Here is a 26,955-nt window from a genome sequence, read left to right as displayed (position 1 = left end):
TTCAATTACTTCCTTTCCTAATTTTAACAATTTTTTTTTATTTGTATTGGTTTTAAGCCTCCCACTAGTTTAACATAAGTATTCTCTTAGTATTCTCTTATGTATCTTATACAAACATGCAACTGTGGTTTTCACTGTAATGATTTTAAATAAATCGCCCAGTAAAAAACTTATCTGAAAGGAGTAAGAGCTATAAGGGAAATTAAGGACATGCTCCGTTGTGTTCAAGCTGGGTTACAGGCCTCCTTTGTAATAAAAATTAGGGAGCTTAACACAAGGGTATGTACTGCCATCAGTTTACAAGAATGCTCAATATGTTAATGCTTCTGCTGTAAACATGTGGAACCTATGGATTGGAGGACTGGGAACACACTTAATATAGAAATAGACTAGTAAAACTGCAGAGATTCATCAATGGCTCCTATTAAACAAATAGGTGAACACCAGCATCCTTTCCCTAAAATAAAAAGCACTGTTCACTCCTTCTCCAAACAACAAATACATCTGAAATCTTGGTTAATCTTTACTTTAATTATTCACCCCTGCATTGAAGTCGAGGCAGTAATCAACAGGCTACGTCAAAAACAGGGAGGCAGATTGGACTCCTATCATCAAAAACATTGTCAGATGGAGGTTTCCAGACAATCAACCTGGCACAAGATCTTATGAGCAACATTATTACACACAACAATCAAATATCTCAGTGCATGAGGAGCGTGTGCGCAGACACCCAGAAAAATCATTCATTACAATGCAGTGTGGAGACACCAGGAACAATTGGTCAAACAAAATGAGTGAAGTGCACGTTTTAAAGCCAGTAGGAATTAGCACTTTACACGACTACACACTTGTCTCCAGCATTAAAACTCCTCTTATTCGCACTCTCTCCAGTTTTGTTGTAGTATTGAAGTTTCTCTCCCTCAATGTTCCAAGGATCTGGACTTCAAGGATGCCTCATAGTGGGACTACAGTTTGGAGTTGATGCGGATAAATTGTGGAATGTTTAAGTTAGATAAAAGTTCTTATATTGCACAAACTATTGAAATTTAGTTACGACACCCTAAGTAATCACATTCACTACACAATGGAGTTACTACTAGAGATGAAAGGATTCAAGAGGGGGTAAAGCATCAATGCTCTGAATCACAGCAATTTAAGAGATGGTTTTTAGCTAAAATCAGACAGCATAGCAGATGGGAATGTACTCCGATTACGTGAATAATTGTGAGTCAGTACCTAACTCGTGAAGACATCAGTAAACCTTAGCCAGTGCTTTGAAGGGCCCACCGATCCAATGGTGTGTGTCGGATAGACAAAGGACACAGGAAATAAACAAGAAATCACATTTCAGCCACTCAATGTCCTAGAACACACAAGACTACGGCTCATACTCTAGTCAGACTGAATATAATGTGAAGATCTTCCATGACATTCTACTCTCCTAACTTTCAGCACACCCGGTAGTCCAATCTCCAGGTGGAACACAACATAATAAACAAAGCAGAATGCTACCAAACCAGTAGTCCTGTACTTGCTTTTCTCAGTCTGTTCATGTTTAAAGGGAGGTGTGATTGAAGCCAGTTTTGTCGGCATGCCACCAGCCTCCTTTTAGCTAGAAAACCTGAACTCCAGGAACAAACTGTCAAATAGACTTTCATGTCAACAGTGCAAAGTTGTTAAAAACACTTGAAAACCCAGGCAAGACATTATATACATTGCCAAGTAGTTACACTTTTTTGCACCATGGTCTCACACGTCTTCTGCATGGCATGTGTTTGTCCTCATAGTACTGGTCATTATTATATAACATTGCACTGGAAAATTGTGAACGGGACAACTGTACTCGCCTGCTCCAAAGTTAAACATGACAAGCTCCACTTCAGAGGCAGATCCAACCAAGAAATAACAGCGATTATCTACAGTAGTAATAGCTACTTGAAAATCGCAAACTACTTGACACCATAAGGTCGGTTGTCTGTAGAAAAAACCCCCATAGAAAATATATAAATAAATATAATACACCCATTGTTGTTCTGCTCTAAGAAGCATCAAAGCTGCAGTGAATTATAGGACTGTCAATTCGCCCTCTGGTGAATTATTGTGCAGTAAAGCCCAAGCTGAGGGGCCATAATTAACAACCATTTACCCATTTCTCACTGTCTTGACAGGCACAGGTAGTACATTGTGTTTGCACACACTTGGAGAAACTGCCCATGTGCCTATCCAACTCTAAACTCAAAGATCAAACCAAGAAAACAAAACAGAAAACTGCGATACTCCTGCGTAATATTCCAAGACCTGCTTCTGGAGAAAGCTTTAAAATGTATTCAGACATCTAAAAAATGATTATCCTCTCAATTTTACTTGCTAGGAGGTGTACCGTTTTATACATGCCATAATGTTTTTGCGTTTTACGTTTCTCATTTTTGAAACTTGATTCTACATTTCATTGGTGTTGTTTTGATTACTTGTGACAATATTTACATTTTTCTAATTTCTAGATGTTATTATACAAGAAACATTTCAATTTGTTTTTCACATTAAAGATAGGTTCATAAAGTCATTATCTCCTATAACAAGCCCATGGAGACCCAACATTTTATGTTAATGTCCATTTACTCGACACAATAACATTCACAAAAATGTGATGGCTCAAACACTTCAGGGCCCTAAATGTGTTATTAAGTATTCTTAAGGAGCTTTCATCATTGCAAGTAATTTCACTGCAGAAGCACAGTAAACATGAGAAATCTATTAATTTAAAGTAATTCAGGAACAATTACTTAAATGCTGCACTTATATTTTGGTCGGAGCATAAACTATATTTCATACACGAAAATCATGACAGGATAGCTGTGTTAAGACATTAGGTAAGACCACAGTACAACTTTTTACTCCAGGTTAAAGAGGATTTTGAGTTATGATATTTGTTTTTGTGAATTTGCAATTCATGATACAGTTTTACAAATTTTTTTAAAATGGCCATCACAGATTTTCCAACAGTTTGAGATTTTCAAAAATTCACAAATTGTAAACTGTCATTTCTGATAAAAGATGGTTCGTAGCCATTTTTTCTTACAAGCGAGATCTCTAACAAATCAAATCTTGATACTTAGATGCTTGCACTAGGAAAGGTGACGAGGTGGAGAAACAGTCCAATACAATTTAACAGTAATGTTCTCGCTTTTGGATTTAAGATACCCTCTTTTTAATTCGACAGATATCCTGTTCTATGACTACACAAAATTGATCAGCATATTTTTGCCACTTGCTCTTAAATGCATATAAAGAAGTAACTTGTTTAAAAAAAAATGTGTTTCCTTTAATGTTATCCCTTAGCTCCGATCACAATACATCGTCATTCTAAGAGTAAACTGACCTCAACACTGTAAGCACTAATCAGTGCAAACAGCTGAGACAGAACAGCACACTTGAAAACCACCTTACTGATTAAGCATAAAGTAACTGATGGGATGGTTAGGTAAAATCGGAGGTCATGATATTAATAATTATAATCAGAAGCATTCAATTCAGCATACTAGAAACTCATCAGCTGCAAGTAATTCTAATATTTTGCCAATTTCAACGCATCACACATTAGCTCAAAGGCAAACTGTACAATTAACATAAGCCAGGCTGGTTCAAATAACCGGAATGTAAAACTGTAAAAATTATTGCAGGTACTAACTGAAATGTTAGTACCTTCAATAATTGTCGCTCCCCAAAAAATATTTTGCTTTAGCAACAGTATCAGTGCACTGACATTGTACGGTTTTCTACAAATCCTACATGCTCTCAACAGCAAAGGGCAACAATCCTCTTCATTACCAAAATTATTCTTATGTCTACTACAGTTCAAGCTATAAAACTGTATGCCGTAGAGCAAAGTAGCTAAGTAAAAAAAAAAAAAAACACAACTGAGTGTTACTTAAGTTTTCCAATATTGCTGCAGGACTTCTTCCACATATAAGATTTACATTAAAAGATGTCAAGAGCAACCAGGATAGTAGCTAGTTAACTTAGTCATTTCCTGCCTACACTTAGTGCAGAGATAGGTTATAGTCAAGACCACTGCAATTATGGGAAATGTGCTGCTGCGTTTTTCGTATAATTATGGATTTGCCACTTAATCCATCATCTATAGCATAATGTACAGATAAAAAAAAAAAAAATTCTATCTCAAACTGATCAAGTGACTGAAAAGGTGGCAGCATATTGCTGCCCAGAGGAAGGCCCTTCGCGAAAGTCGACTGGCCACTTTTCAATTGCTTATTGCTGTGTTTGAGATTTAAACTGTTACTTATGAGGTGGACCTTTTGCCCTGACAGCGTTAACCAATTTAAAAACAATAAAATAATACTGAGAGAAAACGTGCCACAATACGCGGCATAATTTGTCTTTTCTTGCCGCATAATTCTAGTGGCTCTGCTTATTGTTCAGAACAGCAAGCCACCAACCATTCATTAAGCATGGTCTGCTGAATTCTTGAAGGTAAAGACAGTACATTTTCCTCCAGTTACTCTTTGTTGTAGAGACAAATCACAACAGTTAATTGATCCATCTGGTAAAAGTCATTACAACAGATCTCAAATGGTCAACAAACAAAGGCATTATCTAGAATGCTCGTTGTTGAGGGTCACTGATGCAGTACTGGGTAAAGACTGCTTGATTTTAACTACATTAGATGGCCTTTGATATAATAGAGCATGACTAAAAGGTTACTAGTCATCACTCACCCAGGGAGAAACTATGGAATCCACAGCATGGGCAGGGTTTAAAATTGGAAGATAATACTGAAAGCCAAGTCCAGGCTGGTTTGGAATGTGCAAGCCGAGAAATAAACGGAGTTCAGAAATAACCTGAAATGAATGAGACAGTACTACATTTATTTCAGTATAGCCGATGCCGTCAGTAGAGCTAATATGTGATACAAAACAATCACCTCTGAACAGATTCTGGAAGGTGGGCGTCTGGAAGACACTGGAAAGGTGGGACAAGTCTGGAATGGTTGATGGAGAGAACAACATGGAAGAAAATGTGCACAAGGAGTGGTACAAAGATCAGAAAAAGACTTATGGCCTGATTTAGATCTTGGCGGACGGATTACTCGGTCACAATGATGATGGATGTCCCGTCCACCGAAATATAAATTCCATTAAATCCTATGGTTTTTATATTTCGGCGGACAGGATAGCCGTCCTTATTGTGACAGCGTAACCCGTGCGTCGAGATCTAAATCAGGCCCTTATTCCCAACAGAAAGGTAAGCATGGCTTGAAGAGTTTGAATCTTATCTATGCACATAAGAAATCTTCAAGCCAAATAAATTCATCTGGCTCCACCCAAAAATCATGTCCACAAAGTACTGTCTCTCAAAAGATACGTCAATAAGCACATTTTCCACATACTGGACTGTGTTGTTACAAAGAGCTCGGCTACAGCCAACAGAAACAGTGCCAGGCAGCAGCGGGGCCCTGAAAGCATCGGATTGATCCACCCTGGCTTGATTCTCATGGTAATATAGAACAGCTTCAGAATGCGCCGCACCCCGTACAACAGGCAGTGATGCAGCGGCCACTGAAAACGCAGGAAGCTCCAAGTATCTGCCTCAGGATGACTTTTGTATTCATGTTCAGTTTTTGGTTCCTGATTTCATCAAATAGACACCGACAACCACAGTCATTTTATCACCAGCACAAACCATTTCACAAGGAAATACAGCACAAAACTGGTGCACAATACAAGTGGCTCAACGATGCCTGGAGTCCCCAGCACAGAAAGGGTAGCACGTAATTAGTTTATCAAGACAAGGAAATAAACCTGCACACAGACACCCCCTTTCACTAAAACGTTCACACTGCCACATATTTCCTCCCCCCTAGCCCTACTGATCCCTCAGCACTCCTTCCCGATAGTGCAGAGTACTCTCCGACCCTCACATCTGGTTGGAGTAACCATAGTTGGGGGTGGAGGAGTACTGGGGGTCCTGCTGCGTCATAGCCCCCTGGGCAGCTCCCATGGCGGCTTGCTGAGCTGCCTGCTGCACTTGAGGATTCTTCCAGGCACCGGTGGTCCATTCCTCCTGGGCCTTGCTCATGCTGCCTCCAGATCCTCGGTAGAACCTATGAACCTAGAGAAAGCAGAGAAAACAAATGTTAACATGAACGACTTTGAATAACAATGTAAGGCTAAAAACGACGTCAAGACAAGCCCCACTCTTCCTGTTAAGAAGACACACATGGAAAGTCAGTATTGCATCTTAAGATCATGCTTCTGTTTGTAGCACTTACAACATACCATTTTTAACCAGCATTGACCTAGCACTATTCAAACAACGACTTTATGAAACAATTTGTTTTGGTGTTGCTCATGTGAATGGAAATAAAATCGGTGAGGGCTTCACTAAGACGTAATGTTTTCCAGCATTCACCCGTGATGTGTACCGGTTGCGCCTCATCTCAATCTTGTATTTCTTCTCAATACAGACCGGGCGGCTTCTTTTATTTAAGCTGAGAACTGGGTAGCATTGTCCCGGAGAAGGTATTTATATTCAAAATGATGCTGTAACATTCACAAGAGTTTAAAGACCAGAAAAAGGAAATGCATCCCTCACACAGCCCACTCGAAGAGGGCCAATCAGACTCTCAATGGTAGTTGGCATTAAGAGGCCACACTGAAGAGGTGGTAGATCCAGTTCAGAGCTGCTGTTGATAGCAACACTGAGGATGGGCATGGGGAGAAAAGTGGTTTGATGGTAGAGACCACATGTAAAATAAAGGATGAGCAGGCATACAACTGCAGGCAAACCAGCTAGACGTGAGCCATGGACAAGCTATTCAAGGCCTGCAATATTTTGCCTGCTCACAAGCCACAACTCTGAATCGCAAATGTATGCTGGCTGGCCAGTTGCTTAGGTGAAGGATTTCAAAATGCTTCCCAGCAATAGATTCCAGAGGTAAATATGCATTCTACCCACAAAATACATAATGGTAGGAAAGTGCCTCTTTTAGACATGGTCGCCCCTACTTTTTGTTCACTGGTACTGATACTTTTGATAGGAAGTGCACTGGGTTCCTGTTAACCAGGCCTCTGTGACAGTGCTCATTCCCTAAAAACTACACACATTAATTGCAACTCAACTGACAAGGACTTTCGCACCGTTCTAAGATCCTGGTAAATGGTACCCCTGGTACTCAGGGCATGGTACCCCTTGTACCCAGGGCATGGGTAACTAAGAGGGTCCCCAAGGGCTGCAGCGTGTACTATGCCACCCAAAGGGACTTCCCACGCGAACTACATGCAGACTGCCATTGCAGAATGTGAAAAATGGTGCAAGCAATTTTGAAAACATGACACTGCCCACTCCTTGTGTGCAATGCCCATGTCTATTGTATGGACTATATGCAACTCACCCCTACAGCAGGCCTTTAGAGCCCTAAGACAGGGTGCATTATATTACATATGAGGGCACATGTACATGAGCCAGTACGCCCTTGTGATGACTAGTTCCATTGCTAGTCATTGCAAGTGTTCAGAAAGCTATTTTGAGGACATTTACTGGGAACTGGTTATTAAGGGTTACTCAGCTACATAATGGCTACACAGAGTAAGGGCGCTTTCAAACTTCTTGTCTTATTAAATCTGTACTGATGCCAATTACAGCTTTATTGGCACATGTACTAAAGGGCACCTTAGATGTGCCCCAGTAGCCCAACTTGTCTATTAGTGTGTTGACTGACTGGTATCTACTAGCCTGGCACCACAGACTGATGTCTGCCCCTTGCGAGGGAGAGCCCATGCTCGCAGAGGCAAGGAACAATGCCTACTCAGCAGAAGGTGTATCACCTCCTCCAGCAGGATGGCTAGCTATTAAGCAAATCAATGCAAGAGGTTTCAAACCCTTGGCCGCCTATGACATGCCACACCAGCTTCCCCCCCCCAGACCTGGGAAAGCCACCTCCTGCCCTGGGGCCCATTCACCACAAGACCAGGGGGGAAATTAGTTATTCAGGAGTCGTGTTATACCCACAGGCTAGCCACAAGCCTTAAGGTGAGCTTCCTGAAGTTAACAGCCAGAGAAGGGTTTCAGCACCTTGTTTTCGGTAAAATGCGGACTTCTGGGTCAGGGTTATGCACACTCCTCACAGGAAGTGGTCATATAGGGGGTGTAATCATCTTCGTGGAAGGTAGCCCATTGGCTACTACCTCGTACTCCCCAAAATGCCCACAAATTGAGTACTTAGGGGTCCATCCTGACACCAGGTCGTGAGATTTGACATCCTGGGAACTGAAGAGGACAAAGAAGAGGCGACACTGCGAGAAGCCAGGATCTGCACAGAAACTAGCCCCAAACCCTGACTTGCTGCTTGCTTCTTAACAATTGCAAAGACCTGATTAGTCCAGTGGCTGTGCATCCTCCCAAACACTTGGAGGGCTGTTCAGCACTGCACCAACCGGCTATCATCTCCCTTGGGGTTGAGGAGCCAATTCCCTGCATCTGCAGGCACTGACCTCATCTGTCCGGTTCACTATGATGCTGGCGATGGGGCCCACCAAGGGAGCATCACCTCAGCAAGAGGTCTTCGTGGCTCTTGGAGGTCAGCCCCGTCTCTCAGCCGACTGTCGAGACGCTTCACCCTCCTGGAGCTCCCCTGCACCAATACCCTGGGTACCAGGGCACTTGCATCAGCCTAGGTTTGTTTTGTGTACAGCTCGGACACTACCGCTTTGGAATCCTTCCTGCATGTCGAGGGACATCAGGACAGATAACACCTATGACCAGAGTGGTCCTGCTGTTTTATTTTCCTTACCTCTGCTGCTCTACTGACAACCGTGAGAGCCTGACATACCAGTGGCCAGCCCAGCAAGACCCTCTTTGCACCAGAGCTCCACAGTCCAGGTCCATGATTTCTGACTGCATCGACTTGACCTAAGGGTCAACACGACCGGAGTCACCCTTAGGGTTCATCAAGACTTGCCGTCAGTCCCTCCTTGCAGTCCTTGTTTCAAGTCCCACTGACTTAAAAAGTGTAGCGCTCGAGGCTACTATCACGGCCAGCACCTCTGCACATGAACACCCTGGTAAAGTGAAACTGCTGGTTGTTCTTTGGACCTTTGCCCCCTAGCACCTTAGGTTCCAAAGGGCACCTCTGCATTCCCTTTGCAAGTACCCATTTGCTATCTGTGTTTTTCTCCCATAGGATAACAATGTAGCGTTCGAGGCCTCAAAACTGTTATTCAAGCTATTTTTCGATTACTCTTTAAAATCAATCTTTCCGCTTGTACTGAAGTTATTCTAAAAATCTTGGTGAGTACATTTTTTGTATAAAAATTTAGTGTATTTTTATAAAATTGGTCTCAGATTCTATATTGTGTGTGCGTGTAAACCATTTTACAACAATGCTTACACTACTCTCCGATCAGCTTGAGCTGACAGACCACACTACCACAAATAATGAAATGAAATGAAAATAAAATAAGTTTTATAAAGCGCTCGAATGTCTAAGGGCGTCTTGGCACTGGTAGCACAGCAGAAAGATGGTTATGACAACAATTTTTGGAGCTAAAAGTTAAGAAGCCAGGTCTTCAGCTTCTTTCTAAAAACTAATAGGGAATAACTGGTCTTTAAGTTGGGGGGTAGGGCATTCCACCGTTTGGTTGTGCCTTACAAGAAGCTTCTAACCCCCCCCACGCATTCTTCTAAACTTGGTCACTTTAAGATAGACTGCTGAGGATGATCAAAGTGGCCTAGCTGTAATGTATCTGGTAAGTTTATTTTTATAATAATCAGGACCTTCTCTATGTAATGACTTAAAGGTGACGCACAGCTCCTTAAAGTCTATCCTCTTATCAACGGGCAGCAAATGAAGCTCCACTGGAGCCTTAGCCACTGAGCCTTGTCTAGGTATTCCCGGCAAACGACGAGCTGCGGAGTACTGCAGAATTTGCTAAGGAACCGTTTCTGTAAATTGATATACAGACCATTACAGTAATCGATTTTGACCAGGGTTGGAATGGAGCCAAGCTCCTCCGGCCACCAATCCAGTGACTAAAACGAGGTATTATTTTCCAGAAGGAACACCTCGGTTTTATTGTAATTCAACTTCAGACAGTTGCACGTCATTCAGTTGTTAACTTGTTGTATGCGGTTGCTGAAGGATGCCACTGACTCTCTATGGTTGCCAGCAGCAATTTGCGTGTCGTCAGTATAGCAGATGACTGAAAAACCCAAATTTCTAATCAATGTGGCTAGCAGAGCCACGTAAAGATTAAACCGGGTCGGGCTCAAAGATGATCACTAGGGAGAAAAAAAGAATCTGAGCAGTAGCCATCCAAAGACACTGACTGCACTTTATCTGTGGGAAAGGAGGCTAATAATAATAATAATAGAGCTGAGCTACAAATACCCAGAGATTCAACATGTTCAATTAGAATCTTATGATTGACCGTGTCGAATACAGCCGAAAGGTCTAGACGGATGAGCGCTGCAGTTTCCCCTATTAAGCGTTGCACTTTGTTCCTCTGTGGCAGTAATTAGAGCCAGTTCCATACTGTATAGGAAGTGAAACACGGACTGCGAATGATCCAATAGATCGTTTGTTTCCAGGAATAAGGTAAGCTCTTTGTTAATTGCCTTTTCTGGAATAGAAGCTGTAAAGGGGAGCCTGAAAATTTGGCGGTAAATATTAGCAACGGAAGGGTTCAACTGGGGTTTCTTTAGCAGGGGGAGCACTGAAGCAGAATTTATATTTGATGGAAAGGAACCCTGCCTAAACATTTCATTAATAATTGGCGTTCAAACACCCGCTCTAGTTCCAGAAACTGAGTTTAGGGTATCTGGGAGGACAGGGATCCGATGGAGACCCAGAGCACTTAGGATTATTAAAGTAAGCCCTGCAAACCAATAAGGCTTGTCTGGACCTTTTGCATGGTGTGTCCTTACACTGGCATTACAACATAAAAAGCCAGCTTCCTACATGTGTGCGGAGTGATGCAAACTGGAATACACCGATAAATACGGTCTGTCACCAAAAATAAATCCCAACACATAGCATGCTTTTATTGCAACCGGAAAGACTTTGATGGTGGGCAGGAAGGCCAAGCAAATCGCCCGCAACTCCAGCATACTGGTGTGGAGGCAGGTCGCTGCCAGAGACCACAGTTCTCTGATCTCTACCTCTCCCAAAACACCTCTTCAACCCAATAGTGATACGTCCGTCACCTTGTCAACTCTGGGTGGGATAGGTACAATTGAGGATGAGCAGGCATAACTGCAGACCTGTTGCAGTCTTCTAGGATACCTGTCTGGAATTGGACAGGTCCCCTGGTTCTAGGCCTAATGAGACGTTAGATCCCACTGCATGACCCGCATATCCCATCTAATATGGTCAGCGAGAAGGAGGCAGGAGGTTAGCAGGCCCAAAAGCCTCAGACTTCCTCACTGAGAACCAGGACAGAGGCTGAAATTTCAGGATCACAGCCCGAATGTTGTGGACTTGTTGGTACAGAGGAAAGGCACGGGAGCGCACTGTGTCCAGGATGGCTCGAATGAAAAGGAGCCTCTGTGAAGGAGACATGTGCAAGTTCGGCAGGTTGTTTGAGAAGTCCAATGAGGTCCAATGAGGTGGTCCGCAACTAACTTTGGCAAGCCTGCCTTTAACAGTCAGTCATCAATGAAGGGGAAGATTGGTGTCTCCCAACCTCCGAAGGTGGCCGGTGAGCATCATCATCACTTGGTGCACATCCAAGGGAAACTGTTGTAGCCTAAAGGGAGAACTACAAACTCAAAGTGCTCATGGCCAATTCCGAACCACAGGTAGAATATTTGAGCCTGCAAAATGTGGATTTGAAAATAGGCATACCGCAGGCCAAACGCCACCATGCAGTTTCTGGGATCTAGGGCAGAAAGACCCAATGCCAGCATGCGCATCTTGAATTCGTCCTTGCTCAGGTAGGCATTGAGCACGAGAGGATCAAAAATAGGCATACGTTCTACGTCAGTACAAGAAGGTAGTGATTATAACATACAGTCCCTACTTCTGCAAGCGGAGTTATGGCTCCTTTGGGCAACAAAGCCTGCACCTCCTGATGCAAAACAGACAGATGGTCCTCCAAAAGCTGCTCTGATGTAGGCAGCAGGTGCGGCATTTCTAGAAGAAATGGCAGGGAGTAACACTGCCACTGGACAATTTGAAGGACCCACCTGTCGAATGTAATGCTTTGCTGCCCCCCTGAAGGAAGGAATATCCTACCGCCTTCCAAAGAGTGGGCTGTACTTGTCTCTTCTTGAAACGCTCCAGGGCCGAACCCACCTTTTTATCAAACCAGCACGTACCATCGTAGGGCATGTCCATCAAGGACACCTGGAGGTTTTGGGAGAAGCGGATCTCATCCATGCGTGGGGCCAGAGCGCTGCATCAGTGGTGTCTATACCCAAGCAAATGATGAACTTCGCATCCTGTGATCCTGAATGGTTTGAGCCAAGGAAACCCGTAAGCCTCCCAGGAGTAGCTGTGCGCGCTACAAAAACCCATTAACATAATGCCAGAAAGACCTCACCAACCATGTCCCAAATTGGGGGTGTTGCGAAGCCGGCGGCCGAGATGGCCGCATGGCACTGACGCTCCGGAGCCTAGCGGCCGAATCTTCATGACTCTATTGTGTTCCAGTCACTTTTCCCCCCGAAAATGCAGTGATCCTGCTGCCTGCGGAGAAGAAAGCTTTGAAGGCTGTCCGATCCCAGCTCTGCCATTGAGCCATTGCAAGACCTTGCTGGAGCGGGAGGCGCCTAGCCTGGCTCGGAGGCCCGCTACAACAGGGGCCACGGGCAAGCATGAGGCTGGGGTTGCAGTGACCCGCTGGGCCTCCCCTCCACTCCACACGTATCTGGCCATCACTGCTGCGGCCCGGGGACTGCCTCGCTGAATGACCAGGGGAACCTGCGACACTGCCCGGGGTGAGTGGCTAGGGCCGTCGCTGCAGTCCTCCGGCGGATGCGAGCTGGTGTGGACAGGAGTGAAGATTTGGCCTAGTCTGCGGCCGCTTCCCCGATCCACGCCAGCGATTCATCAAGACTTTGGGTCCCCCTCTGCCCCTGCCAGAGACTCCTCATCCTCACACGGTGGGCCTCATTGAAGGCCACAAGGCCCTACATCACTGCCTGTATGTCACAAGGGCTGCTGGCCCCCATTCATGGGCCCGAGCACCACTGAGCCGGCCCGGCCATTACCTGTGGCGCGCAGTACGCTCCTCCGGGTGTCCCGGCCTATGGGGACAGGGCTGAGATGCTGCATCTTCCCTTTTTGAGGGACAAACACGACCCTTCGGCGCTGTGGTGTGGGGCCACCAGACCTGCTTCTGGGCCCGAGCTGCGTGGGATCCCCTTGAGACCTTACCTACTTCCTCAATACAGCATTGAGCGGCCCAGCCCAGTCAAGCTCTGCTGCTAGGCGGCATCCCTGTTTGTGGCCTTCTATTGGGGCAACTACCATCTGCGTCGCATGCCCCAGAGGCCCCACGCTGATAGGGGCCCCCACTTACTTCTTCACTGGACATGAGGCATCTCCGCCGGGCTCTCACATTCTGCACCTCAACATCACTAGATTCTGCCAACCTTCCTCCTTTAAGGGCAGGGATGCATGACCCACGCTATATCACCCACGATTAAAAGTTCAGCATTAACGGTGCCCACACCTTACCTGCATTGTCGACAGCCCCCTGCAGACAAAATGGGTCGTGGCAATCCTAAACAGCGCTTGTTAACTTTTGACAGGCCTAGTGCACCGGACCGCCCGGGACAGAACCAAGACACTGATTGCGAGGCAGAACGAAAAGTTTCTTACCTGTCGGTGTAGTTTTGCAGCTTGAAGATCTTTCTGGATTCACTATGCTGTGCATTATTCCGCGATCTTGTGGTTGGGTCCGGATTCGTAGTCTTTTCTTTTTTTTTTTTTTTTGTAGACCAGGTGGGCGGCGACGACCACCATTTGGTGCACCTTCCGTGACGTCGTCGTGCTTCCTGCGGAAGTCCCACCTTTGGGGCGCCATCTTCGGGTTCTTTTTCCCCCCCTTTTTTTTTTTTTTTTTTTTTTTTAACCCTAGGCGATTGCTTAATCCTTCTTGTCCATTTTTCTGTACGTTTCCATTTTTTTTTATCTTTTCCATTTCACCCCCTCTTCCTCCAGCCTCATCTTCCTGGCGGAGGTGGGTGGGTTCGCTAGTGAATCCAGAAAGATCTTCAAGCTGCAAAACTACACCGACAGGTAAGAAACTTTTCGTTTTGCAGCGTGAATCTTTCTGGATTCACTATGCTGTGCATAGACTTTGTAGCGGTTTTCCTAATTTTGTGGTGGCTGGGTGGAAGATGAGCGTTGGTCGTTGAAAATGTGTTGGAGCACCCTCTGTCCGACCTGTGCCTCCTTATTCATCTGAATGTCCACGCAGTAGTGTTTCGTGAACGTGTGCACAGATGCCCAAGTTGCAGCGAGACAAATGTCCTGGATGGGCGTGTTTGCCAGGAAGGCAACGGTGGCCCCCTTCTTCCTTGTGGAGTGAGCCTGGGGCCCCTCCGCTAGCTCCTGTCCAGCCTGTTTGTGACAGAATTGAATAGTGAGGGCAATCCACCTAGCGATGGTGCCCTTAGTCACTGGCCTACCCATGAAGCTAGTAGCAAAGGACACAAACAGCTGCTTCGACTTCCTGAGTTCCTTGGTTCTCTCAATGTAGTGCATCACCGCTCTTCTGGCATCGAGGGTGTGCAGGGCCTTTTCTGCATTTGTAGTCGGGTTTTGGAAGAAACTTGGTATCTGGATACTCTGATTCATGTGGAACGCCGACACCACCTTGGGCATGAAGTGTGGGTCCGTCCTCAGGACTACCCTGTCTTTGTGAATTTGAATGTAGGGTTCCTGTAGCGTTAGTGCTTGAAGCTCGCTCACCCTGCGTAGTGAGGTTATGGCCACTAGAAAGGCAGTTTTCATCGTCAACATTTGCAGAGTGGCTTTGTGAATGGGTTCAAACGGCGCCTTCATGAGCTCCGTCAGAACCACGTTTAAATTCCATGCCGGCGGCGGCAACCTTTTTGGGGGGGGCCATTCTTTTGGCTCCCTCCATGAATCTCTTCACCACCTGCGAGGTGAAGAAACTTCCACCCTTCTCACCTCTGGTGTAGGCAACGATCGCTGCTAGGTGTACCCTTAGGGAGCTCGAGCAGAGGTTACTTTTTAGAAGGTGTGTGAGGTACCTCAGCACAGTTGAGTCTCTTGTCATTTTGTTTTGCAGGCCTTTTTTCCTGCACCACACCGTGAATCTCTTCCATTTTGCGCTGTAGCATTTTCTTGTAGTTGGTTTCCTTGCCTCCCGTAGCACTCGCATAGTGCTCTGAGGCAACCTTAGGTGTGCGAACTCTAGGTCTTCAGGAGCCATGCTGCCAGGTTGAGGGTCTCTGGCTCTGGGTGCAGGACCTCCCCGTTTTGCATTGAGAGCAGGTCTTTTCTCCCCTCGAACCTGTACGGATTGCCTTGCGCCATTTCTTGAATTTGTGAGAACGAAAAGTTTCTTACCTGTCGGTGTAGTTTTGCAGCTTGAAGATCTTTCTGGATTCACTATGCTGTGCATTATTCCGCGATCTTGTGGTTGGGTCCGGATTCGTAGTCTTTTCTTTGTTTTTTTTGTTTTTTTTTTTGTAGCCCAGGTGGGCGTCGACGTCCACCATTTGGTGCACCTCCCGTGACGTCGTCATGCTTCCTGCGGAAGTCCCACCTTTGGGGCGCCATCTTCGGGTTCTTTTTTCCCTGTTTTTTTTTTTTTTTTTTTTTTAACCCTAGGCGATTGATTAATCTTTTTGTCCATATTTCTGTACGTCTCCACCTATTTGATCCTATCCATTTCACCCCCTCTTCCTCCAGCCTCATCTTCCTGGCGGAGGTGGGTGGGTTCGCTAGTGAATCCAGAAAGATCTTCAAGCTGCAAAACTACACCGACAGGTAAGAAACTTTTCGTTTTGCAGCGTGAATCTTTCTGGATTCACTATGCTGTGCATAGACTTTGTAGCGGTTTTCCTATTTTTGTGGTGGCTGGGTGGAAGATGATCGCTGGTCGTTGAAAATGTGCTGTAGCACCTTCTGTCCGACCTGTGCTTCCTTATTCATTTGAATGTCCACGCAGTAGTGCTTTGTGAACGTGTGCACAGATGCCCAAGTTGCTGCGAGACAAATGTCTTGGATGGGCGTGTTTGCCAGGAAGGCAACTGTGGCCCCCTTCTTCCTTGTGGAGTGAGCTTGTGGCCCCTCCGTTAGCTCCTGTCCAGCCTGTTTGTGACAGAATTGAATAGTGAGGGCAATCCACCTAGCGATGGTGCCCTTGGTCACTGGTCTACCCATGAAGCTAGTAGCAAAGGACACAAACAGCTGCTTCGACTTCCTGAGTTCCTTGGTTCTTTCAATGTAGTGCATCACCGCTCTTCTGGCATCGAGGGTGTGCAGGGCCTTTTCTGCGTTTGTAGTCGGGTTTTGGAAGAAACTCGGTATCTGGATACTCTGATTCATGTGGAACGCCGACACTACCTTGGGCATGAAGTGTGGGTCCGTCCTCAGGACTACCCTGTCCTTGTGAATTTGAATGTAGGGCTCCTGTAGCGTTAGTGCTTGAAGCTCGCTCACCCTGCGTAGTGAGGTTATGGCCACTAGAAAGGCAGTTTTCATCGTCAACATTTGTAGATTGGCCTTGTGAATGGGTTCAAACGGCGCCTTCATGAGCTCCGTCAGAACCACGTTTAAATTCCATGCCGGCGGCGGCAACCTTTTCGGGGGTGCCATTCTTTTGGCTCCCTCCATGAATCTCTTCACCACCTGCGAGCTGAAGAAACTTCCACCCTTCTCACCTCTGGTGTAGGCAACGATCGCTGCTAGGTGCACCCTTAGGGAGCTCGAGCAGAGGTTACTCTTTAGAAGGTGTGTGAGGTACCTCAGCACAGTTGAGTCTCTTGTCATTCTGTTGTGCAGGCCCTTCTTCCTGCACCACACCGTGAATCTCTTCCACTTTGCGCTGTAGCACTTTCTTGTAGTAGGTTTCCTTGCCTCCCGTAGCACTCGCATAGTGCTCTGAGGTAACCTTAGGTGTGCGAACTCTAGGTCTTCAGGAGCCATGCTGCTAGGTTGAGGGTCTCTGGCTCTGGGTGCAGGACCTCCCCGTTTTGCATTGAGAGCAGGTCTTTTCTCCTCTCGAACCTGTACGGATTGCCTTGCGCCATTTCTTGAATCTGTGAGAACCATGTCTGCCTCGCCCACTGTGGGGCCCCCAGGATCAGAGTCATGTTGCTGGTTCTGCACTTGTCGAGCACTCTGTGCAACAGGGGTATCGGTGGAAAGGCGTAGGCAAATGTCCTCCACCAGCTTATCCATAGGGCATTTCCCTTGGATTGCTGATCTGGTTGCCTGGACGCGAAGCTTTGGCATTTTGCATTGTGGCGTGTTGCAAATAGGTCTATTGTGGGAGTCCCCCATCTCCGGAAGATTTTCTCCGTTTCCTGGCCATTGAGCTCCCACTCGTGCGATGCTGACATCTGCCTGCTCAGCCAGTCTGCCTCCACATTGTCCTTCCCTGGTAGGTGAATTGCCAGTAGATCTATCTTGAGAGGTATGGCCCATCTCCAAATCTCCTGAGCTAGGGATGAGAGGGGAAACGACTGTGTCCCCCCTTGTTTGTTGATGTAGAACATCGCCGTGGTGTTGTCTGTCTGTACCAACACCCTCTGGCCGCACAGGTGTCTCTGGAATGCCTTCAGGGCTAGCAGTATCATTTTCAACTCGAGGTAGTTGATGTGGCGGACCGCGTCTGCCGGAGCCCATAGACCCCTCACTCTGAGGTTGTCCATGTGCGCTCCCCATCCCATCTGCGATGCGTCCGTGGTAATGGTCACTGTTGGGCTTGGTGGTGTCAGGCTTCTCCCTGTTGTTATGTTGTCTCTGTTCCACCAAGTTATCTCCTCCTGCACTGCGTGCGTAACAACCACTAGATCCTCCCAACTTCCGTTTGCTTGTGACCATTGCTGTTGCAGCCATTCCTGGAATGGTCTCATGTGCAGGCGTACATTCGGCCCCAGCTGGATACAGGACGCCATCATCCCCATCATCTTGCTCACCGCCCTCACTGTCAGAGCTCGCCCCTTCTGGTAGAGCTGCGTCTCCTTCAGTAGGGCACCTGTCCTCCTGTCGCTGGGCACTACTGTACTGTTGAGGGAGTTGATCTTTGCCCCCAGGAAAATCTTTTCCTGTTCCGGTTCCAGCGATGATTTTCCCCAGTGGATGGAAAATCCCAGATTTGTGAGGGTGTCTGTTACGCGTTTTGCGTGCCTCTCGCACTTCTCGCGTGAGTTTGCCTTGACCAGCCAGTCGTCCAAGTATGGGTATACGTGTATGCCCTGCTTTCGTAGGTGTGCCGCTACCGCCGACAGGCATTTTGTAAAGACCCTTGGCGCTGATTTTAATCCGAAGGCCAGGGTTGTGAACTGGTAGTGTTCCTGTTCGATGTTGAATCTTAGAAGGCCCTTGTGCCTTCTGTTTATTGGGATGTGAAGGTAGGCATCCTTGAGGTCCACGGTGACCATGAAGTCCCCTTCTCTTATCTGTGGCAGTACCTCCTGCAGTGAAGTCATTTTGAACCTTTGCGTTCTTATGAACTTGTTTAGGTAACGGAGGTCCAGTATGGGCCTGAGGTCTCCGTCTACCTTCGGAACCACGAAGTAGTTTGAGTAGACCCCTTTGTTGCGTTCCCCGAATGGCACTGCCTCTATGGCTCCCTTTTGTAGGAGTTTCCGCGTTTCTTCTCTGAGTATTGCCAGTTCTTGGGCAGATCTCTGTCTTCCTTTCGGTTTCCTGTTTGGAGGTCTTTTCTCCAAGTCTACGCAGTATCCGTACTGCACGATGTTCCGTATCCACTTGTCTGTGGTTATACGCCGCCACTCCTGAAGGTAGAACCTCAGCCTTCCGCCTACTGGTGACGTATGCTCGTAGGCTCTTGAATCTTCTCCTCCCCCTGATGACACTTTTTTGCGCCTCACCCTTGGGGACCTGACGAGGGTAGGCGTCTTCTTGCGTGGTGAGTCACTTCGAGGAGGGCTGATCACCCCCTCTCCTCCTTTGGCCACGTCCGTTCCCTCTCCCGCGAAAGGACTGGCCCCGAGGTTGATATTGCCAGCTTTGCTTCTGCTGACCTTGACCGTGACCTTCGCCCTGCTGACCTTGTTGGAACGCCTGGTGCGATGTCCCTTGTTGGCTTGCACCCCTACCGTAGGGTCTCCTCGAGGGATTACCTCGTCTCATTCCCCTCAGCTGTAGGGCCCCCATGGACCTCGCTGTCTCGTTTTCCTTCTTGAGCTGGGTGAGCTTTTCGTCCACCGTTGCTCCGAACAGTGTCTCTCCGTTGAAGGGGGTGCCAAGGATGTTGTTCTGCACTTCCGGTTTGAATCCCGAGATTCTTAGCCATGCATGCCTCCTCTCTGTGACCCCTATGGCCATGAGTCTTGCTGAAGTCTCTGCCCCATCCAACGCCGTCTTTATACAGGAGTTGGCGATGTTCTTTCCTTCATCCACCAGGTGAGAGGCTCTCTGGCGGTATTCTTCGGGGAGGTGCTTTACTAGCTCCCCCATCTCATCCCAGTGTTGGTATTGGTGTCTATTGAGGAGTGCATTCGAATTCGCCATGCGCCAGTGCATTGCGGCGTTCCTCTCGACCTTCCTGCCTGTGAGGTCGATCCTCCTGCTCTCTTTATCCGGAGGTGGGCCCGAAGTTGCTGGAACGTTGGCCCTTCTCCTGGCCGTGGAGGCTATGATGGAGTCTGCGGTGACGCTACCCTTGATGTAAGGTGGGTCCAGGGAGGAGTGCTTATATTTCTTCTCTGTCCTGGGTGTGATCGACCGGCAGGTGGCAGGCTCCTTGAAGGCTTCTCTCCCCTGGTTCATCACGCTTTGTAGCATGGGGAGGAACTGACTCCTAGTCTGGATGGGGAGCAGTGTTTCGACGAGAAAATCGGCTTTCGGCCTCTCCTCGTCGAGTTTGACGCCGAAGGCCAGTGCTGCGCTCTTCACCACCATATTGTATACCCCGATGTTGTCGGGTGGCGAAGGCCTCGAGGGGTACGTGTCCACGGGCTCTTCCGGGTTTTCGGTGTCGAGATCGTGCCATTCGACGTCGTTGCTGGTAGATGCCGCCGATTCGAAGAACGACTGTTGGTCTTCTTCCTCGGCTTCTTCCTCATAATAGGGCTCCTCTTCTTCTTCGAGATCCCTTGTCAGCCCTTCGGCGTCGAACTCCTCTTCGACCTCGACGACGTCCGCCGATGAAGCCGTTGGAATCTTGAATTCCTTCATCCTGGCGTCGAACTCCTTCCTTTGAAGGATGTTCTCCATTTCGGCCTCGAGCCGCCTCTTCTTTTTCTCCATTTCGGAGATGCTTTCGGCGTCGACCGCGGGTCTTTTCGATGAAACTTGCGTCGACGTCGAACGTTCTTTCTGCGTCGATCGGCCCGTTTCATGGGATGATTTCGACGACCCTTGCCTTTCGGCGTCTTTCTGCACCAGGGAGTCCTTTTGTAAGGATCCGCTGGGCCTTTTGTCCGAAGTTCCCCCTTTGGACGTCGAAGTTTTCGGCGCCGGGGCTCCCTTCGTGGACCTTGACTCGGTTTTCTTCGAGTCCCCCTCGTGTTTGAGGTGTTTTTTGATTTGCGCTCGACGATTCTCTTACCTCGTCTTCTTTTTTCTTGTCGGTCTCTACGACCGTGAAGTTTTCGGCTGTCTCGGCGACGTTGTCCTCGTCGTCCATGTCGAGGCCCAGCTCGTAGAGTGTCGGGGGTTTCCCTTTGCCATCCATGTTGGCGTTGGCTCTTCTCTGCCTCTCTCTCACCCTGAGTGTCTTCGGCGCGAAGGCTGAGCAGGCGTTGCAGTCGATACTCTGGTGATCCACCGGTAGGCAGAGGTTGCAGACCGGATGCTGGTCTTTCTGCGCGAACTTGTGGTGGCAGTTTGGGCAGAACTTGAATGGCGTCTTGTCCATTTCGCTCAGGGTCTCTGAGCGTGCATTCTCCAAGGCTGTCGAAGAAAAAGCTCGCTGGTCCTCTTTCTTCGCGCTCCTGATGAAATCTGTTCTATTCCTGATGTCTTCTCTTGATTCTATCGATGAAACTCGCTTTTCTTCCTTCTTCCTCCGAGTGAATTTCTGGAGCTTCCCGATGTCGATCCAGACCCAACGGCGGAAAAAAGAATCTGAAGATGGCGCCCCAAAGGTGGGACTTCCGCAGGAAGCACGACGACGTCACGGGAGGTGCACCAAATGGTGGACGTCGACGCCCACCTGGGCTACAAAAAAACAAAAAAAAAAAAACAAAGAAAAGACTACGAATCCGGACCCAACCACAAGATCGCGGAATAATGCACAGCATAGTGAATCCAGAAAGATTCACGCTGCAAAACCATGTCTGCCTCGCCCACTGCGGAGCCACTAGGATTAGAGTCATGTTGCTGGTTCTGCACTTGTTGAGCACTCTGTGCAACAGGGGTATCGGTGGAAAGGCGTAGGCAAATGTCCTCGACCAGCTTATCCATAGGGCATTCCCCTGGGATTGCTGATCTGGTTCCCTGGACGCGAAGCTTTGGCATTTTGCATTTTGGCGTGTTGCAAATAGGTCTATTGTGGGAGTTACCCATCTCCGGAAAAGCTTCTCCGTTTCCTGGCCATTGAGCTCCCACTCGTGAGATGCAGAGGTCTGCCTGCTTAGCCAGTCTGCCTCCACATTGTCCTTCCCCGGTAGGTGAATTGCCAGTAGATCTATCCTGAGAGGTATGGCCCATCTCCAAATCTCCTGAGCCAGAGAGGAGAGAGGGAACGACTGTCCCCCCCTGTTTGTTGATGTAGAACATTGCCGTGGTGTTGTCTGTTTGAACCAACACCCTCTGGTTGTACAGGTGCCTCTGGAATGCCTTCAGGGCTAGTAGGATTGTCTTCAACTCGAGGTAATTGATATGGCGAACCGCATCTGCTGGAGCCCACAGACCCCTCACTCTGAGGTTGTCCATGTGTGCTCCCCATCCCTTTTGCGATGCGTCCGTGGTAATGGTCATTGTTGGGTTTGGTGGTGTCAGGCTTCTCCCTGCTGTCATGTTGTCTCTGTTCCACCAAGTTATCTCCTCCTGCACTGCGTGCCTAACAACCACTAGATCCTCCCAACTTCCGTTTGCTTGTGACCATTGCTGTTGTAGCCATTCCTGGAATGGTCTCATATGCAGGCGTACATTCGGCACCAGCTGGATACATGACGCCATCATCCCCATCAACTTGCTCACCGACCTCACTGTCAGAGCTCGCCCCTTCTGGTAGAGCCGCGTCTCCTTCAGTAGTACATCTGTCCTCCTGTCGCTGGGCACCACTGTACTGCTCAGGGAGTTGATTTTTGCCCCCAGGAAAATCTTCACCTGCTCCGGTTCCATCGACGACTTCCCCCAGTGAATCGAGAACCCCAGGTTCGTGAGAGTGTGTTACGCGTTTTGCGTGCCTCTCGCACTTTTCGCGCGAGTTTGCCTTGACCAGCCAGTCGTCTAAGTAGGGGTAGACGTGTATCCCCTGCTTTCGTAGGTGGGCCGCGACCGCCGACAGGCATTTTGTAAAAACCCTTGGCGCTGATTTTAATCCGAATGCCAGGGTTGTGAACTGGTAGTGTTCCTGGTCGATGTTGAACCTTAGAAGTCCCTTGTGTCTTCTGTTTACTGGGATGTGCAGGTAGGCATCCTTGAGGTCCACGGTGACCATGAAGTCTCCGTGTCTTATTTGGGGCAGCACCTCCTGCAGCGAAGTCATCTTGAACCTTTGCGTTCTGACGAACTTGTTTAGGTATCGCAGGTCTAGGATGGGTCTGAGGCTCCCGTCTACCTTCGGGACCATGAAGTAGTTTGAGTAGACCCCCTTGTTGCGTTCTCTGAACGGCACTGGCTCTATGGCTCCCTTTTCTAGAAGCTTCCGTGTTTCTTTTCTGAGTAGGGTCAGTTCTTGACCCGATCTTTGCCTTCCCCTTGGCTTCCTGCTTGGCGGTTTCCTTTCCAAATCTACGCAGTACCCGTACTGCATGGTGTTCAGTATCCACTTGTCTGTGGTTATACGCTGCCACTCGTGAAGGTAGAGCCTCAGCCTTCCGCCTACTGGTGTATGCTCGTAGGCTTCTGATCCTTCTCTCCCCCTCGATGTTACTGTTTCGCGCCTCACCCCTGGGGGCATGTCGAGGGTAGGCGTCCTCCTGCGTGCAGAGTCACTTTGATGAGGGCTGCTCCCCCCCCTCTCCTTCTCTGGCCACGTCCGTTCCCTCTCCCGCGAAAGGACTGGCCCCGGGGCTGGTACTGCCAGTTTTGCTTCTGTTGACCCTGTCCGTGACCTTCACCCTGCTGACCCTGCTGGAACGTCTGGTGCGACGGGCCCTGCTGGTTTCCTCCCCTACCGTAGGGTCTCCTTGAGGGGTTGCCTCGCCTCATTCCCCTCTGCTGTAGGGCCCCCATGGACCTCGCCGTTTCGTTATCTCTTTTTAGCTGGGTGAGCTTCTCGTCAACTGTTGCTCCGAACAGTGTATCTCCGTTGAAGGGGGTGCTAAGGATGTTGTTCTGCACCTCCGGTTTGAATCCCGAGATTCTTAACCATGCATGCCTTCTCTCGGTGACCCCTATGGCCATGAGTCTTGCTGAAGTCTCTGCCCCGTCCAACGCCGTCTTTATGCAGGAGTTGGCGATGTTTTTGCCTTCATCTACTAGGTGTGAGGCTCTCTGGCGGTATTCTTCGGGGAGATGCTTTACTAGCTCCCCCATCTCGTCCCAGTGCTGGTACTGGTGTCTATTGAGGAGAGCATTGGAATTCGCCATGCGCCAGTGCATAGCGGCGTTCCTCTCGACCTTTCTTCCAGTGAGGTCTATCCTCCTGCTCTCTTTATCAGGTGGTGGGCCCGAGGTTGCTGGTACGTTGGCCCTTCTCCTGGCCGTGGAAGCTATGATGGAGTCTGCGGTCACGCTACCTTTGATGTAAGGGGGGTCCAGGGAAGAGTGCTTATACTTCTTCTCAGTCCTGGGTGTGATCGACCGGCAGGTCGCTGGTTCCTTGAAGGCTTCTCGCCCCTGATTCATCACGCTTTGAAGCATGGGGAGGAACTGGCTCCTCGTCTGGATGGGGAGCAGGGTCTCGATGAGAAAATCGGCTTTTCTTCGTCGAGTTTGACGCCGAAGGCTGTCGCTGCGCTCCTGACCACCATATTGTACACCCCGATGTCGTCGGTTGGCGAAGGCCTCGAAGGGTACGTGTCCACGGACTCCTCCGGGTTCTCGGTGTCGAGATCCTGCCATTCGATCTCGTGGCTGGTCGATGGTGCTGAGCCGTAGACCGACTGTTGGTCTTCTTCCTCGGCTTCCTCTTCATAATAGGTCTCGTCTTCCTCTTCGAGATCCCTCATCAGACCCTCGGTGTCGAATTCATCCTCGACCTCGACGACGTCCGCCGATGAAACCGTTGGAATCTTGAATTCCTTCATCTTGGCGTCGAACTCCTTCTTCCTTTGAAGGATGTTCTCCATCTCGGCCTCGAGCCAGCTCTTCTTTTTCTCCATCTCGGAGATGCTTTCGGCGTCGACAGCGGATCTTTTCGTCGAAACTTGCGTCGACGTCGACCGTTCTTTCAGTGTCGATCGGGCCGTTCCCTGGGTTGTCTTCGACGACCCTTGCCTTTCGGCACCAGGGAGTCCTTCTCTAAGGATCTGCTCGGCCTCTTGTCCATGGTTCCCCCTTTGGTCGTCGAAATTTTTGGCGCCGGGGCTCCCTTCGTGGACTTAGACTCTGATTTTCTCGAGTCACCCTCGTGTTTGAGGTACTTTCTGTTTTTCGCTCAACGATTCTCTTACCTCGTCTTCTTTTTTCTTGTCGGTCTCTACGACCGTGAAGTTTTCGGCTGTCCCGGCGACGTTGTCCTCGTCGTCCGAGGAGAGGCCCAGATCGTAGAGCGACGGGGCCTTACCCTTGCCATCCATGCTGGCGTTGGCTCTTCTCTGCCGATCTCTCACCCTGAGCGTCTTCGGCGCGAAGGCTGAGCAGGCGTTGCAGTCCTTACTCTGGTGTTCGACCGGTAGGCAGAGGTTGCAGACCGGATGCTGGTCCTTCTGCGCGAACTTGTGGTGGCAGTTTGGGCAGAACTTGAATGGCGTCTTGTCCATTGCGCTCAGGGCCTCTGAGTGCGCATTCTCCAAGGTCGTCGAAGAAAAAAAGGGCGCTGAACCTCCTTTCTTCGCGCTCCTGATGAAATAACCTCCTTTCCTGTGAAAACTCCGATGTATTTGTCGACGAAACTCGCTTTTCTTTCTTCGGTTTGTAACTCTGGAGCTTCTCGATGACGATCCAGACCCAACGGCGGAAAAAAGAATCTGAAGATGGCGCCCCAAAGGTGGACTTCCGCAGGAAGCACGACGACGTCACGGAAGGTGCACCAAATGGTGGTCGTCGCCGCCCACCTGGGCTACAAAAAAAAAAAAAAAAAAAAAAAAAAGACTACGAATCCGGACCCAACCACAAGATCGCGGAATAATGAACAGCATAGTGAATCCAGAAAGATTCACGCTGCAAAACCTGAAGCACAACCTCCCCCCCCCCTTAAAGCACGGCAGCCATTATGACGGAACTAAGATCCGGATTCCGCTCCATTGATGCAAGATTCGACACTTGCTACGTGGCTTGACAAAATGGGATTACGCCTGGACAGACACAGCACCCCGGCTGGAGGTATCCGAGGAGCGCATATCCACACATGAAGACCGGGCAAAAGACACGACACGCCGTCTGGAAAAAAAATGAATGACTGATTAAGGCAGTGGCAATCAGAAACGAGGACTTAGAGGCCAGATCCAGGAGGATTAACATACGGATTTTGGGACAAGCAGAATCAACCAACCTCGGACGCCCGGAAAACTTTGTAGAGACATTACTCACTGATTAGTTTGGGCTCCAAAACTTCTCCAAGGTATTCCTTGTGGAAAGGACGCACATGTCCTTAGGCCCAAGCCCTCACCCTGGAGCCCCTCTGAGGCCCATTATCGCATATCTTTTAAACTATAGGGACCGCAACACCGACCTCCGACTGGCCCGTGAACTCCCCATTGCAGTATCTGGCTTTCTCGCTCTCCTTCTACCCTGACCACACAGCAGCGGTTCAGGAAGCTCTGCAAAAGTTCACTGAAGTTAAGGCACAACTCCACAAACTCGCCCTAAAATAAGCCATGCTATACCCAGCAAGACTGCAAGTGACTGTAGGTGACAAATCCCGCTTTTTTAAAACTCTGGCAGATGCCTGGCTTTTTGCAAAACACAAAAGAATAATAATTGTAAGAGCCCTCCCCACTCACCTAGCCTCTCTGCCCCTGATCGACAGCTGGCGGCAGTGCAGAACTCTTCCCTCCGGAGTAGTGACTGCTCCACTTTTTCCACTATCATCAGATTACCCTATTACGGTCATGCAAATAACAGTTTTCATTGCTATGTACTTTTGCATGATTACAGTTTACACCTCGGCCATGGAAAGTTAAGGGTCTTTCACCATACACAATAACCCTCACCATTTCAGTGACGATCTCTACAGACCGGGCATTGGGCTCCCGAAGCATTGCCGACCCGCGACAGATAACTCCGCTTGGTTTAATGTTGGGATGATGTTTTTCTAGAATTGGGTATTAGGGGTTTGCCAGGTTGTTTTCGCCGGGTGTAGGTGGGTCGATTGGATTTGTTCATTTTGTGTCTTTTCTCAGTTTTCCCCCTTTCTTCTCCCTCTCGTGTGCACAACTCCCCCACTCGCATATAGCACACTCCACATGTATATCCGATACATTTTCACTCCGGCACCTACATGACGGTAGCTCCTGACACAGGTTGAAGCGGGGTTATTGCCCTGGAATGTA

The 26,955-nt window shown here is 48.4% G+C and overlaps 1 protein-coding gene across 2 annotated transcripts in view; it reads right to left on the bottom strand.

The window, feature by feature from the left end:
• Positions 1-4,865: 4,865 nt before the first annotated feature.
• Positions 4,866-26,955, bottom strand: part of SCAMP5 (secretory carrier membrane protein 5) — a 141,040-nt gene continuing 118,950 nt past the window's right edge. Inside the window, exon 8 of one of the 2 annotated variants that reach the window (XM_085643817.1) lies at positions 4,866-6,129. In XM_085643817.1, coding sequence (XP_085499943.1) covers positions 5,935-6,129 — 195 coding nt within the window. In that variant the 3' untranslated portion in view covers positions 4,866-5,934. The remainder of the gene's footprint in view (positions 6,130-26,955) is intronic. The other variant, XM_085643818.1, reaches the window with a different exon arrangement.

Source organism: Triturus cristatus, chromosome 3_1 (assembly GCF_964204655.1).
Source record: "Triturus cristatus chromosome 3_1, aTriCri1.1, whole genome shotgun sequence".
Taxonomy (NCBI): Eukaryota; Metazoa; Chordata; class Amphibia; order Caudata; family Salamandridae; genus Triturus; species Triturus cristatus.
The sequence above is the reverse complement of the archived record's forward strand: the minus strand, read 5'-3'. Positions and strand labels throughout refer to the sequence as shown.